General features: G+C 36.7%; 1 protein-coding gene across 8 annotated transcripts in view; it reads right to left on the bottom strand.

Annotated features, from left to right (window-relative positions):
• NFIB (nuclear factor I B) overlaps window positions 1-20,000 on the bottom strand; it is a 436,909-nt gene that overhangs the window by 7,799 nt on the left and 409,110 nt on the right. For 6 of the 8 annotated variants that reach the window (XM_059411615.1, XM_059411616.1, XM_059411620.1 and 3 more), the window contains one exon: window positions 12,910-12,998. The exons of the other annotated variants lie outside the window; for them this stretch is intronic. In XM_059411615.1, coding sequence (XP_059267598.1) covers window positions 12,910-12,998 — 89 coding nt within the window. The remainder of the gene's footprint in view (window positions 1-12,909; window positions 12,999-20,000) is intronic. 8 annotated transcript variants of the gene reach the window in all.

Raw genomic sequence — 20,000 nt, 5'->3', positions numbered from 1 at the left:
GACATCATTTCAATGTTTTAAATTTAACATAATATCTTTTACTTTTGAAACCATGAGGTGAGATGGGCACTATTATTGTAGATATCAAACTAGATAATCTCATTTTTTCATATGTGAAGACCAAAGGTACAAAAAACCTTTATGGGATATTAATTTGAAGAAAAATTTTGTAAAAAAAAAAAAAAAAGAAAGAAAGAAAAGTAAAGGAAAAAAAAGAAGAAGAATAAAAAATAAAGCCTGGATTAAAAGAAGAACCAGGCATGTGTGTGTGTTTGTGTGTGTGTGTGTGTGTGTGTGTGTGTGTGTATTCTTTTACTCTGGTGATACCTCTACACAAATTGTGTCTTATTAGTGCATGTCTAAGTGCTTATTTCTGAGTTGATAATTCAACAGAAAAATTTCACGCTGGAGGGATTTTATGATTAGACTATGAGCTCTACGATAGCAAAGTCCATCTCTCTTTTTGCTCTCCATTTAATGTAATACTAGCACAGGGTGGATTCCACTAAATTTTTGGATATACAAACAAATCACTTAAGGGGTCTCAATCCCATCCAAATCTGTATTTTTAAAAAGTGGGGATCGTCATCATCACGTATTTCCACAAATACGATGTGATTTGTCCCCCTCTAAAAAGAAAAGAGGCATCCTGAGCTTAAAATTAGAGAAGTTTGGTATTAACAAAAACTTAAGATTGAGGAATAATCAAATAAGAGTTTGAACAAGAAATAATTCAAACTAAAAAGAGATTTCCTCGTTATCTGTTTGAAAGTCATAATTCTCAAGAATTAGAATAGTTGCTACTGAAACCTTTTCCAAGAGACTTAATTATTTTCACATATTTCTCTCTTCCCACACACATCTTCCCTTCGCATGACTGACTGGGAGAGAATGTTACATGATCCATCATGAAAGCTATTTTCCCCCAACTGTCCTTTCACTGTATTTTGTTACCATGAGAGTGTTTTTTACTTCCTAGCATAGTCACCTGTAGCTGTGCTTATCTTACTGACTGAAAGGGAAGCCCCACAAAGAAAATGACTGTCTTGTCAATCCCTGTAGAGTCTGGCTATCGCCAATGCTAACTACTTCTTAGCAAATAAAACAAATTAGAAAAACAGATACCCATTATTTTTAACCTGAAATGGAAAGCATGTAGGAAAAATAAAAAGACTAGCTCAAGTTGATGATCCTTGATAGTAAAAGACAGTGTCAACTACAAGCAAATCACTTTGCAAAAGCGAGTCCCAAATCCAATGGACTCTGGAAAGTCATGTATAGGTTGCACACTTTGGGAAAATAAAGTATATTTTAATGATTGAAAATAGATGTGACTCCTTAAATGGAGAAGTCTCTCTAACTGATGGCAAAAAAGACAGGAATTTGGGGTTTATTTTGCAACAGCTTTCTTATGTGGTTCTAAAAAGAGACATGTATTATTCTTTGGAAAATGCTCAGTAAAAACAAACTGATGCTAGTGACTACAGGACTCTTGGTGCAGAATATCTAACAAATTCAATTTAGATGTTTACTTAAACTTTTCAAACCTCCCACCCTACATCAGGACCATGTCAAAATTGCAGAGTGCAATATATTTGTCAATACTATTTATGAACCTTTGGGGGAAATAAATCTCAAACATTAACACTATGCAGACCTCATATATGAGTTTTACAAGTCTCTCATTGCCAATTTATAGGTCAGGTTCAGAACTGTAAGACACAGACATTTCTTAGAGCTTTTTGGTAGTCTCATTGAAAAATAGCTGGTAAAACAAATTCAAAGATTATGATAACAATGTAAAAAAGAGTTTAATCAAACAAAATAACCTAGGTCATTTCATCTCAAAAAGAGAATTGCCTCAAATTACATAGTTTTTTTAGGTAACATGCTTTTTACATATCTAACTCCCTCTCTATATATCAATGCTTCTGATCACCAGTATGGGTAAAATAAACACACATATTCATATTTATCTCCACATACAAAACTACTTATATGTAATGTGTTTAATAGTCTTAGTTCATAATGGAATAAGAATCATCCTTCATCCAATCCAATAATCTGTGCCTCTATGTAAAAGGGATGTGCAAACATAACTGAAAGATCTCAAAATATTCAAGGTCAGGTTAAGCTATTTCAGCAACAAATCTTAAAGCATGCACAGACTTTGCTTTCATTCCATTCTCCATTGCCAAATCACCTTTTCTTTTCAGCAAATAGAAGACAGCATGACTAAAAGTTGAAACCACGTCTTTAGAAAATATACATAGGCCATACCATTAAAAAAAGGAAAAGAATATAAAGTTATTTAAAAAACCAGGCACAATAAAAGCAAAAAAGAGATTTTTACTATATCTTAACACAAACCAGAATTCACCCTAATGACTTCTACTCTGGGCATATAATGAGACATTTCCTTATATACAGAACAGATACAAGTTAAATCAAAATCTTAAAAAATAAAATGTCTGATACCATGGTTAATATTTTTACATATTCTCACCAAATGTACGATGCGGCTGTCCCAAAAAGGGAAGAAGCAAAGGAATTATTTTGACCTTAGGATGCATTAATGGGAAGTGATGGCCCATTTTATCCTCACCAGACTATTTCTGAAGTATTCTGTTGCTTCTAGGCATCACTCAAGAGAAACAAATGCTATGACATGTCTTTGATGAGGAAACCCACCAAATCATATCTTTTGAGGAACAGCTGAAGGGAGACAGGGAAGACACAACCATTGAATTGGAAAGAAATATAGACTAGTTCTGCATAGTTCAGATGGAAAGAATTAGCATAAAGGGAGAAACTTCCAGAAGAAAACCATGCTGAGTCCCTACCATGAGCAAGATACTATTCTGGGTGTTTCACATCTGCTATCTGACTTGATTTTCTCAATGAACTCTTGAAATTGTCCCCATTTCACAGATGAGAAAACTGAGAGGTTTAAACTTGCCCCAAGTGACCTGCCTAGACCTCAGATATGAACCAATTCTGATTCCCATGGCCATTTCACTATATTATACTGCTTCCCTGGGAAGTCAGACATCGACCCTAGATTAGAAAGAACTTTTGAACAAAGTTCCTGAAGGCAATATATTTTTCAGGAGACATTTCCCATGCCCCACATAGCTGGATTGTAACCTAAATAATGGTGCAGGAGACTTGCTCCCAGAATATGTAGTTGGTCTGGGTGACCAAGCAACTCGGAAAGTCCATATATATCCTCTGAAAACAAATCTAGTTGAAGTTGTATTAGAATAACCTTAGGGTGAGGTTTACAGGGTAAAAAGGTACTCCCTTCTTCCTTTTAAAAATGGCACACTATTTTTACTATAGTTCATATCCTTGGATAAACTAGATAAAGTAGTTGGTCATCGCACTTACAAGTAGTGAACAGACTCTGTATCAATCAGTGAAAGATGGAAAATTGCTCTGGGCAAGTCTACATTTGATGGTTGTACTTTCTCTCTGGAAGACTATGTCTTCTAGGTCAGAAGGAATGAGCCCTCAGTTTTTTACCTCAGTAACCACCCAAGAACCTCGGAATGCCAAATAAATACAAGTGGAACAATAAGTTGAGAAAGGAACCAAATAAACTCAAACACAACACTTCAACTATTTCTTGAAAAAAGAGCTATTTGAGGAATGGCAAAATTCATTTACTATTATTGGTCGGCATTTACCTGATAATGGGTTGGGTCACTCATTTGTCAAGCATTCAATAAACTGTGAAAGTATCCAGCACATTAACACTTTCTAGAGGAGTAATAATATTGCTCATTCAGATTTCACATACTGATTTAATCATAAGCCTACCATATTTACCTCAAAGATAGTAAGTACTCTTTCAAGAAGCTTAACAAAAATAGTATAGGAATGAAGCACAAAGAATTTTAGGTATTCAGGAATACCTCAATTCTACTAGGAGCTACATTACTTATAGACAGCAATAAAAATAAGCAATGGCCCAGAAAGCATGAAAAATAAATAAAATAAAGACCTTAACTAAAAAGAAGGATTCACCTTTCATTCCTTTGCACCTGTTTTAAATATCCCCAAGAAAAAAAGTTTTTTACTTCCTTATCTACATACTTCTATACAGCTTCATATTTTTGCTACAATAATTAACACACAGGTACTAGTACCTTTCCCAAAATTCACAATAAACAATCTCCCCTACTAATAGCTAAAATCTACCTGGAAAAGCCAATCAAGGGCAGGTTAATTAAGTATTAATTGGGTCATGCTGTCTTGGATCATGTGTGTATGAATTTGGACTGGCTGCTTACTTTGACATAATGCAAATGCTATAGTGTCTTGGGAAAATATGCTGGCTCAATTGAAGGAATACATGGGTGGTATTTAAGTACCTACACATTTAAGAATTATTACATGTTGGGAGCACCTGGTTGTCTTGGTGGGTAGTGTATGGGACTCTTGATCTTGGAGTCATTGAGTTCAAGCCCTACATGGAGCATAAAGCTTACTTAAAAAAAAAAAAAAGTTGTTAGAATTATTATATCTTATTATATGAGAAGAACATATTTAAGAATAAATGAATGTATTAGAACAAAAAATGGTAATAAATAAATATAACCATTTCTCGTACTAATATGGTGTGGATTGTTTGCCAGGTACTGTTTTATGAATTTTCCATCCTCCTAGTGAATCTATGAGAAAAGTGCCAATTTTATTCTGATTTTACAGAGGAGGGAACTGGAGCCAGGAAGTTATGTGTCTTGCCCAAGTCATGTTGTTATTAAGTTGCAGAAGCCAGGATGTGAACTCCAGCAGTGTGGTTCTAGGATCTACATTTTTACCCATTACACTTTACCTCTTCTCCCTCTTTTGTGAGCCACACTTTAATCACCGGACAAGAATTTGTATTATCCTTAAATTGTAGACGAGATTCTATGAAGGAAGGTCCACATCATTGGGACACACTGAGACTCCCAGAGAAGTAAAACTCTTGAGTCCAAATCTCAACACAAATAATGGTATCTCATTTATCCAATTCCAGATCCTTTTCAGCTGCATTCAATATCTGCCTTTGACGATGTACGTAGGGATGTGGCTGTATGTTGATCATTTGCTTATGGAGCTCCATGCAGATGGGGCTACACTACAAGTGAAGTATACAAAGGGCTCTACACGGGTTTTGGATTTCTGCGATGTATTGCCCCCAATTTTAAGGATCATTTTTGCTATCTGACAATCCTATTTGCATGCAAGATGATTTCTAATGATTATTACTATTTGTAATAATCTGTACCAGAAAGCTCCCTGGCCAGCTCTTACCTGAACTGCAAAGTACTCTTGTGGGCTCTTTGGGAAATACCGAATATCATGAACTGCAGGTGGCTCGTGGAATTACTCGAACCAAGCAACAGTACTTCGTGGTAATGAAAAAGAAACGTATTTGTTTCCTAACTAAGTAGGTAAATGGCCTTCTTTATTGCTACTCCTTGGGGACCCACGATTTTGGAAATAACATATCAAAACGGTAGGACATCTAACCTCATTAATTTATATTCAATTGTTTCAGATGTGTTTTCGTTATTGGAGCATGCTGGCGTGGATGTTAACTTTACCATGCGTGCGTCTTAGCAGTTTCTAAGTAAAAATAATGGCTTCTGCCAGCAAAATATGTTATTTAGTGAAGAGCATGGGGCAAGCAGAGTCCTTATGTTTGGACCACTGCAGCTGAAGATAAAATGTGCTCACTGCAGTTCCTGTACGCTCTAAGTAAAAAGCTCTTAAAAATCCCAGAAGACGCTTCAACAAGGCAACCTGTATACTTAAAAGTAATAAGAACGTATTTCCTTAAAATGTTTACTTTAGACGTAAGTAAAATACAAATTCCCCTAAATAGGCCAGGTTAAGTAGATTTAAAAAAACATTGTTTGATATTTTTCATGTTTTAGAACTGAAAATGAAAGAGAATTACTGCCAAGATGGCTAATTGTAAATAAATTATAGGACACACAGGCATACATATGTAACGACTTATGTAGCTGTGGGAGGTTTCAGCCAATTAAAAAATACAGCATCATCAGGCTTGCAGTGGTTATCTGATCTCCTCCCAAAGACTGTGCCATAGCAGAGAACCCTACACAGGGGTTTCCATCCTTTCTCTAGTCTGTATTCCTCTCTGTCCCTGGGTTCCTTTCAGTGCTATTGTTACAAGTGCTACTGCTCCCCTTATTAGCATATGTGAGTCTTCAACAGCAGACGAAATTCTCTATAAAAATAGTGCTCTCAAATAGTGGCTTTCAGTAGAGAAACTCACCTAAGGCATACTAGATTAAAAAGAAATGTAAGTTTTATACAAAGCAAAAAGTGACTTTTTCCCAAATGATTTTCATTTTAAAGCCCAAATCAGCATTCATTGTACAATTTCACCTCTAAATAACAGAACTTACTTGTATCAGAATTCCGAATCATAAAATCACAAGTGATGAGGAAACAGAACACATTTTTGAAGCATGCCTACTAATATATGTGCAGAAAGAATCACATGTGCAAAAGAAAAAAAAAAAAAACCCTTCATGTAAAACGAGAATTAACAAAGGGGAGAATAATTGTAACTTTCGACAGTTGGCGAGTATTCAAAATTCGTGTTCTTCAATTTCTTGAACTCAAACAGGCTTTTATGCCTTTTCTTTTTTCTTCACGTTTGTGAGTGCATGTACTCATTCCTATGCTTTGTTATCTAAGTAAATACGGCTAGAAATTCACGACCTACCTACTCACAGCACTGCCCAACAGGAAAATCAAAAAGGTCAGTTAATAAAAGAGGCGTTGGCTGGTGAGGGCGCCTCCTGGACGTAATACATATGTAAATACGGCGCTTTACGTGAAACATCTTCAGATAAAGTAGGTGTTTAAAGTAGGTGGGCTTCTTTCATTGCAAAGGGTTAATCGGCAAGGTTTAGGTTTGGGAATTCTCTGAATCGCGCTCCTCCCTCTCCCGTAGTGCAGCCAAAAATCATCTGACAGGAAACATAAGATTAAGTTTGTCCTACCTAAGCGAACAAAGAGTGCTCTGAACAGGCCACCGGTTTACTGCAGAGCGGGAACTTTTCTAATCCTGCTGGAATCTGCAGTGCTGCTCAGAAAATATCACGGAAAACGTTGTTTTCTTTCCTCTAACATCTTGTCTCTGGATCATCTCATTTTGGTCACACTGCAGATCCTGCTGCTTCTCCCATAAAGGTTAACTTAAAGCTCCAAACATAATCATGTGGAAAATGGACATTATTGATTCCTATGGTCCATTGTTCCCCGATCCTAAGTCCCTGAAGTTCAAGTTCAATCTGGAATTACATCATGTCTGGTTTCTCCTGGTTACCAGACGGCTTGAGACGTGACCACAGCTACAGAAAAAACAAACAGCCTTCTTCACGCTTCGGCTCCCCTATCGATTCAAACGTAAACTTTTTTCTTTCTCTCAAGTATGCTTCAAGTATGGAGCATGGTTAATTTAGAGATTAAGTTCCAAATTAGATTATCTAATGGCATCTTAATGGATTGCTGACCCATTTCCTGTGGGATGGCAGCAGGCAAGTCTGGCTGGAATACAATTAATTTCTTAGGAAGTGTTCTGAAGAGTTTCCTAGATAAAAAGGAAATGTTGTGTTGTGCAAATCTTGCTTTACAAATGGAGAAAGTTAGGCAAAACTGCAGCAAATCCCAATGCATTTTCAACCGCCAGATCGCTGATACTGTGTGTTTGTGAACACCCTATCAAGACTGTTTTCACCTGCTTATTTCATAACAGGTGCAAGTAATTTTTCATGAGAAGGGAGCTCTTCTTTTAGAAAGAAGACTCCGATGCAAAGAACAACACGGGTCAGTATTCCCACTGACCAAACAACGGACGTGCATGTTTTTGGCTCTTGCGATTCTCCTCTTCAACCCAAGATGCTTCCATTCATCTACCTTATCAGCATTTCTATCATATAGTCCCAGAGTGGTGCTAGGGGCCCAGAGTGGTGTGTAAAAAGTTGAACGTTTTGAGCACACTTTAAAGCTGACAGCTGAAAAGGAAATTCAGCACTCTGAAAATAAAGCTCCCCCCAGGAACTCCAGGAACAACCCAGCTGTTGTGCTGTAGTTATGTGTCAAGATAACAAACTGAAAGCAGGAAATGCTAACCTAGTGAATTTGTAGGGATGGTCTAAGTGTAATGTTGAAATAAGACTTAACTCTTAAGACTACCTAGGGGCAGGGCACATACTGTCCTCATCCTATACGGCCCTCTGTGAAGACACACGCGTACATATATGCACACGTGCACATGTATGCCTGTGCATGCACACATGCATGTATATACATCACATACGCACACACACACACGTGTTGACATACAAACATGGTTTGCGACCCAATACTGAAGGTCGTTTTTGTTTAAATCTTCATTCTTCTATCACTGAGGACATGCATCTTACAAAGAACAGTTTAGGGACAAAGCCACAGAGATGGTAAATGGTTGAGGCCAGTGTTACAGAAACAGGGTTCTACGTGGGAAAGGAACTCCTTCCTTTCTGCCTTCTTCCTCCTGACCAACCAGATCCCAATAATCTTTACTGGCTGCTAAATTTCTCCTGGGAAATCAAGCGACTCTCTAGAATTGCAGTAATAAAGGACAATTTCTTACAAAAACACGTGTAAATTCACTACAGAACGAAGTGTTCAACTCAGAGAAAGGAACTGCTAACACGTGTAACGTAGAAAGTACCTGATAAAAGTCTCTTTGGTGCCATTCAATTACGGCATCAGCAGAGACCCAGAAATCCTTCCAATTATTTCAGTGAAATCTTCATTTATTCATTATTTCAGAGGCTGAGCAAATGGTTTGTGTAAACACATCCTTCAGTAACACGCGCATGTTTATTTTAGCCATCTGAAGGCTTCTTCTATGTTTATATAAGCCATCAGACACATACAGCCACTCACTTGTGGCTTTGCTTCTCTTGAAAGGGGTGAAGGCAGAGAAGAGGGAACGGAACCATAAAGCCAGTTTCTCTTTTGCATAAAGCACTCCCTCCAGTGTTTTAAAATAACTTATGTTTATATTATTCTTGGATTGTCCTTAGGCTTGCTTTTTCATTCAATTGTATTGCTCTTTCATACTTGATAGTGCAAGCCATGTTCAGGCTATAGTTTCGAAGAAAAGAAAGCCAGTTAGGGAGTTCACTGCTATGCTTGTTTGTACCCACATAACTCACATATGCCACAGTGTCATTTGTCCCCCTTGGAGGACAAAGCACAGACACAGCAGTACCCTTATGAATGGCATCAGCAACTCATCACCTATTACCCTCCAAAGAGTGAAGCCCCTCCTGACTCAAAAAATGAGCCCTTCCCTAAAGCACTGCATTCTGGGATAACTGCAGGAACCCTAGGGTTAGACAGAAAAATTCACATTTTCAAGGTGCAAGCAAACACACACACACAAACACAGCTCAGAAAATTCTAAGGTGAAAACAACAAAACACCTTCAGGGTTGCAACCTAGTAAGTCTGTGAAAACTTTCTGATGGAGTCCGTCAGCCTGGGATCCTAAGGGATTGTTTCTCGGCCGGAGTGGGGGTGGGGCAGGGAGGGAGGAGGATGGAGGAAATCTTCCGGCTTTGATTACAGTGGCCCGACTTCTGGGCTCTGCCATTTTCAGTCCTGCACAAGGTGCAGCCTGTGACTTGGAAACACATCTACAGAAGAATTGGCTTAAAGCAGAAAGGGAGGCCACCATGGACAAGAGATTGTGCTAAGAAAAGTAATGGCAACAAACAACAATCAAAACAAAAATAAAACAAAGCAAAGCCAAAACACACAGCAAAACCCAAACACCTTCTTTGCTTTGCCCTTTTCCACTAGGAAGTCTCCAGGGATTGCCTTTTGTTGAGAACAAAAAGCAACTGCCACCACAAAAATAGCCTGATAGTTTCTTTATTCCATTGTGACAAAGGCAGATTATTTAATTCTCTGGTTGAACGGCTCTACATTTCTCAGATATTTTTGATTTAATCAGATAATTTTAAAGTTGTAGCAGTTCCCTGATGATTTTAGAAATCTGTTTTCTGCCTTAAAAGTAGTAGTAGTATTGGGGCATCTGGGTGGCTCAGTGGGTTAAGCCTCTGCCTTCAGCTCAGGTCATGCATGGTATCAGAGTCTCCTGGGATCGAGCCCCCACATCGGGCTCTCTGCTCAGCAGGGAGCCTGCTCCCCCCGCCCCTCTGTCTGCCTCTCTGCCTACTTGTGATCTCTCTCTCTCTCTGTCAAATAAATAAATAAAATCTTTTAAAAAATTGGAGTATTGCAGAAGTTAATGATTTCCTTTTTCAATATCTTTTCTAGAAAAACACACACACACACACACACGAAGTTTCATAAAAAAGCACAGAGCACAGACCATGAATACGTTATGAATATATGTTGTGCCACAGACAGGGGCTATCTGTATTATCAGATCTGGACTCAACTTTAGCCCATTAAAAAAACAAAACAAAACAAAACAAAAAACAATACAACAAAGCAAAGCAAATTGCAGTCTTGTTTGAGCATATTTATTGTAAACTGCAGGATATTTAGGTTTTCAGAACTGTGAGCACCTACATCAGTCACCCAACATTTGGGACAGCCTACCCCAGATTTAATAAATACCTGTTGAATGCGTGACTGTGATGGCCGCCATTATGGATGATGTGCCTTCTGAATCATGATAAAAAAGGAACAAACCAAAAGCTACGTTTTTAAAGCTTTCTGAAATATTAAATCCATCCTATGTATCATTATCAGCTAATCAAAAAAGTGAATCTTTGGGAGGGGAAGAAAGAAAATCTTAAAATGAGTTGTGAATTTCTTTCCAACTCTTTCTAACCTGAAGCTGATTACCACACCAATTTTTTCAACCAGAGGGGATTCTGTACCATGAACAATGCTCTCTCCTAAGAACTGGGATTAGTCATCATATCCATTCACCCCGATCCATGAGTTCTGTGGGGATTCACTGTCCACTCACCTTTCCCCTTCCGGGGATATCAACTTTTGATTCAAAAAATGACTAGGAACTGGGTGTAGTTTTATTTCAAATGACAATAACTTATATCTTTAGTTGGCTTTCATGCTCTTTATAGAGGTACTAACCCACTTTAAAGAAGTAAATATCAATCAATAATCCACAGATTAAGAAGTTCACACAGCTATAGCCACATTTAAAAACATAAGTAGAGGGGAGCCTGGGTAGGGCCCAGTGGGTTGGGCCCCTGCCTTCAGCTCAGGTCATGATCTCAGGGTCCTGGGATCGAGCCCCACATCGGGCTCTCTGCTCGGCGGGGAGCCTGCTTCTTCCTCTCTCTCTGCCTGTCTCTCTGCCTACCTATGATCTTTCTGTCAAATAAATATATAAAATCTTTAAAAAACAAAACAAAACAAAAACAAAAAAATGAGTAGACTTCATCTGACTTACAATTCTTATAAATACGGTAAGGCCTATACACAGACACAGTCCATTCTGCTGATTGACAGAGAGAACATAGACTATAAGGAAGTTATTTAATAAAATCAAATCCAATTAAGTTAACTTAAAAATAATTAAGACCACTGAACCACAGTTTCATTGGAGTTAATTCATATTCTTACTAAAACTATTTTAAAAAGATGCTTTCCTTGTGCTTATTTTCTTTTTTATGAGCATATATTGTATTTTTTTTTCCCAAATGGAGGAATTATATAAGCTTCTTGGAGAAAAAAAGTTAAAATACATAAAAATGTATACATCGTAAAGTGGATGTTATACCAATCTTTAAAAAGAGGAAAAGTCATATCATATTCATTTTAGGAAATGTATTAATAAAAACTCATGAAGGTTTTAAAATGGACTCTAAATAATTTTCGTGGTTTTCACCTGAGTAAAAGTGAACATTTTGTTAACTGAATTCTTTTAAACTCTACTCTTCAATAGTCTCTATCAAGTAAAATGGAGATGGTCAGCACGATTACAACTGATATTAGAGTATGTAATTTTAAGACAGGCATTATACTTATAACAGGGTTGGAAAATGATGTTGGCTCTACTTTTGGTGAACTCCTTATGGGATTACCTCACTCTTTTCTATAAATTTTAATTATTTAATTTGCCCATTTGATACAATTCGTTCTTTATTAAAATAATACATAAGAAGTAGACTTAGCACTACTTACTTTCCAAAACCAATACATGAGACAATATCAAAACTAGTTTTGAAGATGAAGTTTCAGCATAATTTTCTCAGCCAACCAAATAAATTCAGTTCTCAATGATTCATATCAATGATCAGAGTTTAAAACTTTATTTCAATCAAATTCCTTCTTTAACTGCTGATTTCAACGATCTTCTGACCCCCCAATCAATGAGTGGATTGATAACAGTTAACTTGACTAACTGGAAAGTTTTGTCCTAGCTTTTCCCTTCTGACAGGGGAATAAATGAATAGTAAAATGGTTCAAAGTAAGCAGGATAGGAAAGAGCTGAAAAGAGAAGAATCTATAATGCAAAAAAACAATGCTTTATTAAACCTCAAACAGCTGAAAAATCTTCCCTGGAACTATGATTTCACTTTTCAGGTCCTGAGATCTAAGTGTCAAATCTCCTCCCCACCCCATCCCCCGATTTATAAACTGTTGAAAACATTTGACAACACTTAGAAATTCCAATGATCAATCAGCATAGGCTACAGTCCCAAATTAATCTGAAGATGCATTTACATAAGAAAGAAAGCAGGAGGAGAGGGAAAGAGGGATGGTAAAGCCAAAACAACGAAATCTTTAACATATATTTTCCGTCAAACTAGTTAAAAACAAACACTATAGCTCATGTAATTTTTAGGTGTAAGTGTAGGGTTGGAAATAATTAAAATGTTACCTTTGCCAAGTAATTCCCAATGTATCCTCACTGGTACTGGGGTATAAATGCCTGCCGTTTTGATTCATGGTCCAGTCACAAATCCTCAGCTGTCAATTGAAACCTAGCAGTCAGATATGGATCGAGCAGTACTACAGTTTTTAGTATTTAAATGAATACATGCAAACTAGTATTGTACATGGCATTAACCTTACTTTCCCAAGAGGCAACTTAAAGAAAAAAAAAAAAGAAAAGCAAAAGAAAAACCTTACTCTGCAAAGCAAAACTTCCCAGACTCTTTGTTTTTTTAGAAAAAGCTACTGCAATATGCTTCTCTATTAATTAAAGCATACGAGAGAAACGAGTGCTTAGAACATCACAATTAGCCATTATTAGAGTACAAATTGAGCTGAAACAAAAGCAAACGTTAATATTCAATAGAGAGATATATTTTAGGAAGAAAATAAAAAAAGCTTTTTTTTTAATGCAGCATACCAAATCATCTGCCCTGAGCAAAATAATCAATAACTTCAAGCATGCGGTTTGCAAAACACAGGAGACATGCAGTTCAGAGGAGTTAAAGCCCACCTCTAAGTTCTCCCTAGCTTCTGCTTAGAAGCATCAAGGCACTCTCTGTTTTAGATGTTCCCTAATTTTATTTTAGCCAAAGTGGCACTGTTTAGGAAGAGTTGATAAGAACTTCTACTTTCATTTTTAAACTCAGAGTAATGGCATTTAAAATACATTACCCCATCGGAATAGAGCGAGGAATGCTCTGAGTACAAGCTGAAACAAATTCTTCCCAGATCTTGGAATCATCAGCTCTGCCCTTCGGAAGAGGGTTCCAGTAACCCTACCCAGCTCTGTTTGGTTCACAGCTGCCCTACAGTGCTAGCAGATTTATTGAAAAAGATATATTGCTTATTTTTATGCTTAAGAAAGTAAACTTATCTGGCTCAGAGGGCTGGGGCAGGGGCGAAGGGGGAGCACCCACAAGAAGATGATGGTTTTTAATCGTTAGGTAGCCATGCTGTAAATTAGCTGCGTCTCACATTGAAAGATGACTTACAGCAATCCGCTGTACCCTGTTTACTGCTTTTCAGTGAGGATTTCTACAAGATGATGATTGCAGCCAAAGTGCCTTTCAACTGATGGTAAATTATTGTAATCCTTTCTGATAATGTTAAGGCTAAAAAAAATTGGCTATTAAGAACCTTTACGTTTCCTGTTAAACCAATGGGTTTCTACACATTCTAAGTAATAGTGACTCTGGCGTTTTGGAATAATCGTTTTGCGCACTTTTCTACAGATCTATGAGTCTCCAAAAATACCATCTTAAAATTTCCAAAATATGTGTTTTCATTATATTGATAATTTAGTTGAAAGTAATTTTATAAAGAACTGAAAAAATTCCCTTAAGGTAGGCTGGTAGATAGGTAGGTAGGTAGGCAGATGGATAGGTAGATAGACAGATAGATAGATAGATAGATTGAGAGATGGCCAGATAGATTGATAGATACATAGATTCTTCTCAGACTATATTCATAAAGAAGCCATAAACCAGTAAAAAAATTAAATTGGAATGAAAAATATTCTTAAAATGGACCATCAACCTTGCATGATGGAGAAAATGTGTATTTGCTTAGTTTTAAAATCAAACAGATCACAAACTTTATGACGAGATTTTTGACAAGTTCTCCAATTACTTGCATTACTCTAATCAGTAATGCAATGTGATGGGACAGCCTGAACATGGTGGTGGTTGTTGTTGTTGTTTTTATCCCAACAGTAAGCCGATTGTCTATTTCAAAATGTTTTTTAAAAGCAGTACTATGAAAATAATCTAAAAACAGTTAAAAAAAAAAAAAAAAACACCAAAAAACTTGAGCTCGTGTAAAGATGACCTTAGGGATCACTTATTGATTCTGCTCTAGTCAATGAAAATCCTAGTTTTCACTCAATTAAACATTCTCCAGACTGTAGGTGTCTCTTCAGGCACAGATCATGATAGTTCCGCTAACTTCAGGTTAGCTTCTGTGGGGCCTTCAGCTTAGACTGGAGAGACGTCCGGACAAAGATGCTGTCACAAAGTAACGAGAGCCTAAATGTGACTCGCTGATTAGCGGACTTGTCTCACAAATAATTACAGAACACTGTGTCTCCTTGGAAGGAAGCATTTGTAAACTGCTTAGTTTTTTTGTTGTTCACATGTTGCCCATGTTTCATTTATTTGTTTGTTTACCATCCTAAAAGATGTCAGGTGGGCTATCTTTGGCCACATATATAAGATTTAAAACTAATATATTTTTAGACTTTTCTTTCCTAAGAGTAGTCCCAAAGGGGTTAAACCTGACTACAGCTATTCGCTTTCATCCACACTTAAGATAAATTCAATTGGAATATTTTCTTCCAAACAGAAAATATGATAAGATACATACAAAACGATCATGGAATACAGTAGCTAGCAATAAGAAATTGGCAAGATATTAATCTGTATTGGATTAATTTCCTCTCTGTTACTGAAATGAAAAATAAAAAGTATATTTAGTTAGCTACTTAGATTGTGAGGTAACATTTATCAACACTTCCAAAAATTTCGGAGAAGACAGGTGTGTACATGCTTATATGTTATAAATGACTTAAGCCAAGTCACTTAAGCAAGAGACTTTACAGGTACAGGTTTTTTGGTCTTACTTTATTAAGTTTCTTTTGCATTAAGCATCTTTGAATTAATAAACTTCCTGATGAAGTGAAATTTTAAAGGTGATGGTGTGGTGGGGGAAACAAATAATTAAAATAGAAATCACCCCTTCACTAAAGATTTCCATGACATTATTCCTAATAAGATCAATTATGAAGACAGTTTGACAAATTTTGACCAGATTCTAGGTGATAAAAGGTGAATCCTATGTGTATTAAAGCTTCTTTGGGGGCCATGTTAAATGTACTTAGTATTACTATAAGTCAATATCCCCAACAAAAAAAACTTTTTACATTATGCTCTAAATAAATTTAAAATAATAGGTGATAATTGTTATTTAAGGTTGGTATGGGGATTCCTCGCTTTCTGTCCTGCGAGACAGTCAGTGTTACATACTTAAGCTATCAATTTCTTTTAAATTAAAATTTAAAACTTTAATTTTAAGTGGTACCTAAGCTTCAATAACACTGTAATGGCTTTTCCAAGTATTTTCCCTCAAGAATTAGGAAATGACTCACTTTCTCCAATGTAATAAAGCTTAAAACACTAGGTACTGATGAGTTTAGAAATTCAGTCTGTTAAAGTTGTCTGTATGGAGATGGACAGCAATTCTTATTTTTATAACAATAATAGAGTCTGACAGACCTCAGCATATCCATATCTTTATAGAAATGCACACTCACATAAATAATTTTAATTCTTTAATTTATATGCATCTACCAATATGAAATTAGACTACCTAGAAAATTAAGGTAAAATTTATACTAAAACAATTATACTTGGAATTCCAAAAGCACGCAGAAGGTGAAGTACAGAAGAAAGATTCTCTTCCAAAAAAGCTGTGAGTAAAGGGTTAAGGTGGAAATAGTGGAAACAGCTAAGAAAGAAGTGAAGGTAAAGTTTTCACTGCGGATGTTCTTAGGATGGAGTTCTATAAAGTCTCTGGAATGGAAACATTGTTCCTTGCCTACAAGGATGGGTCCAACCAGCTGGCCTCAACAATCTACACAGGAAAAAAAAATATCTACATAAGGGAAAAACACCTGAGATTTGGGTCTTAGCCTTACCTACACTCGACTCACATAGGTAGGTAGCTGACAGCCATAAAGGATCAATATTGCTTGTGATTTCAGAGTTAAGATTTTGTTTATTCCAGTGACGGCCCTCCATTGTTATTAACAGGGGCTTTTGTTAAATGCTTAGCAATTAGCTTTGGGAACAAAGGAAAGAAGGTAAGCAAAATGTTCTATTTTGCTAGACTCAGCAAACAGGCCAATGTACTAACAGTCCTTCATGATGACAACAGCTCTCAGTCGAACCAATAAACCATTAAACTGTAAACAGAATAATCAACACAGGCAAATTTACCTTCTCACTTTTTTTTTTTTAAGTTTACAGTGACCCTCAAGGGAATAGCTTGAAAAGTGTGTTTTTGTGTTCTCTCAGGTTTTTTTCATTTCTCCGGATAACCTCAGGGAAACAGATTTTTGAGCGGGAGAGGTGTTTTTGAGGGGGTGCTTAAAAAGATCAACATGCCGATATCCAAACTCTCCTCTAACTCTTAAGTTAGTGGAATTTTATTTTATTGAGATTATTAGTTACTCACCATGGAGCAAATAAAATGGCCTCTGAATGAATGGGGTGTAGCCCGAATGAACAAGCAAAATGTTCAGAATGAAACTGTTATATGTAAGACAGATAACACATTAAAAAAAAAAAAAAGATATTCAAAATCATCCTGGGACCTTAAGTTCTAATGTCAGTTTCTAAAACTCATGCTTCTTGATATTTAATTGAATTAGTACAGTAGAATTACTTTAAATGGGTATGCATAACCCATGAACAAAGTAAACATAGCTGACCATGAGTCATTAAGTATCAGAAAATGAAAGGCTTTTTTAGATGGAGACTACTTTAACTTGTAAAATTTAAGGTTTCAAGGGAACTCAGAGATTGGGTAATTTAACCTCTACATTTTCCTCTCCAAGATAAAGATACAGGAGAGCAAAGTTTATGGACTTGTCCAAGGTCAGACATGCCCTGATTGTGTCAACATTGAAATACTTGCAAACTCCTAATCCCTGGTTCTCACCCAAGACACTAGATTGCCTATCACTGTTCTTTTCCTACCTTGTCCTTCATGGGCAGCCCAAGAATATTTAAGGCTAAAATGGCTGTAATTATAACTTTCAGAATTTCCTCTACTTCCCTGATTCAACTTAGATCTTTTCAAGTAAATATTTTCAGTGAAGAAGACAATTTTTCCCTCGTGATTTTGTTGATTGAATTTAAGGTTACAGCAAACATAACTTTATTTTTACAGTAATTAGAATGGTTTATCTGGATATTAGCATTTGATCCCTTCTCGGGCTTTTGGCTAAGATCAAGTGTGGATATTAGCATTTGATAACTACTCACAGTAAGTGAATAAATAAATGAATGATAAAACAGACCCTGGAAGGTTTTTTTTTTTTTTTTAAACTTAAGAACTAGCCAAAAAGCTAAACATTTGCATGCCATTATTTTGACTGAAACTTCCTTTAAATGTGTTTCCTCTCCAGCTAGCATATGTGAAGAGTGACCTCTTATCCATTTACATACCTACCCAGAAGTCATGTGATAGGGTTTTACGTCAAGCTGTCAATTATGATAACAGACACAATAAGAACAGCCCGAGTGTTGATAGGCTGCTTCCTGACTTTATTGAAAGGTTTGTTGATCGTCCACTTGTGTCCTTTCAATTGCTTGCCTCTAATAAAAGACTACCTCTTCACAGTGGTCTCAATGTACCTAGCTTTGGCTTTCCCATTTGCCAGGACAAACATCGTAAAGAAATTTCAATTAATTATTTTAATAAAATAAAAAATCCTACAGAGGCAATGTCTTAGGAAGGCCATCTGGTGTAACAGACATGTCCACTATAACGAAAAGTACCTCCAAATTTGAGTTGTGAAACTGTATCAAGGAAAGTGTTGAAAATATTTTTAATATAAGGTGGCCCAGTAATTGAAATTGAAAATAATAGCATTAAATAGTCATGCAAGAGTCGTAACATGCTGAAGCTCAAGCACCAATAAAACCCATGCAGTTGTGTGCATATGTAATGCAAGGACCTGAGATGATCAGGCTGTGCATTCATTAGAGGTAACAGTAAGTACTATATATAGTCAGGAGATTATTATTTTGAGAGATGATGAAAATAAGCCTTATGTCTTACATACTAGAGCTTACTTGACTTTGTTGTCTCCCTTTGGAAAGGCAAGAGGGACCTCCCATTTATTTTATCAAAATCTCAAATCTGTATCAAAAGTTTATATGCTTTCAATAGTTGGTTTGAATTGTAATCTTCTATTTCCAAACGAGAAGCTTCTTAGCTACAAACATTTACTTCCAACTTGCAGTAAGATTTTTTTAATATTTTATGCTGATGTATAATAGTAAAGATTTATATTTTTATTACAACCTTACACTCAAATAGAAGGGTGAAAATCAAGGTAACTAGACCCTCTTTGATCATGCAACTTTCTATGAGAGCAAAGAAAGAAGGCCTGAGACTTAACAAATTCGTGGTGAGGTTGACCAGATAAGGAACTAGTGCTAATTCATGTAAGTTGTCTCATATTCGCCATTTATGCTAAAATAGGTAGACTGGATTACGGAATAATTTCTGTATTTTCAAATACTGAGCAACATCCAAGACTCTGCTATAGAGCTCCCTTTTTCTCAGAGAGACAAAACTTGGGACGTGTACCTCCCCCCTTGCCTATCGTGGTGCATGTGCACATGCCCTCGTGCAGTACAAGGAAAGGAAAGCACTGCGTTCTACTAAACTTCTGTGAGGTTAACTCAGAGAGGAGGTCTTTGACATTTGTGAAAAGTTCCAAATCATAAAAAAGACATTTCTTTTTTAGTCAGGAAAGACTACAGAGTTCAGTTTCCCAAAGCAGGACCCAGGAGTTCCTCAAGCCACCACACCATCTTCCAACAGGAAAGTTAAAGAAGAATATGGAGTTCCAACTGATACCTGCTTTTAAGATCTTCCCAAGCCAACAGTGAGTGCATGAACTAAGCCAATCACCCCAGAGACAGTCTAGTTCCAGACCTTGAACCACACAACACACAAGATTGTAGTAGAGGATAAAAGAAAAATTTCAAGTCCTGATCAGCCGGCATGAGTTGATTATCATGACCAGTTAGAGAGGTTTGGTTTTTTTTTATTTTTTTTTATTTTATTTTTTTTAAGATTTTATTTATTTATTTGTCATAGAGAGAGAAGCGAGAGCAAGCACAGGCAGACAGAGTGGCAGGCAGAGGCAGAGGGAGAAGCAGGCTCCCCGCCAAGCAAGGAGCCCGATGTGGGACTCGATCCCAGGACGCTGGGATCATGACCTGAGCCTTCGGCTCAGGTCAT

This window comes from Mustela nigripes, chromosome 9 (assembly GCF_022355385.1).
Source record: "Mustela nigripes isolate SB6536 chromosome 9, MUSNIG.SB6536, whole genome shotgun sequence".
Lineage (NCBI taxonomy): Eukaryota > Metazoa > Chordata > Mammalia > Carnivora > Mustelidae > Mustela > Mustela nigripes.
This window is presented reverse-complemented; position numbering and strand designations above follow the sequence as displayed.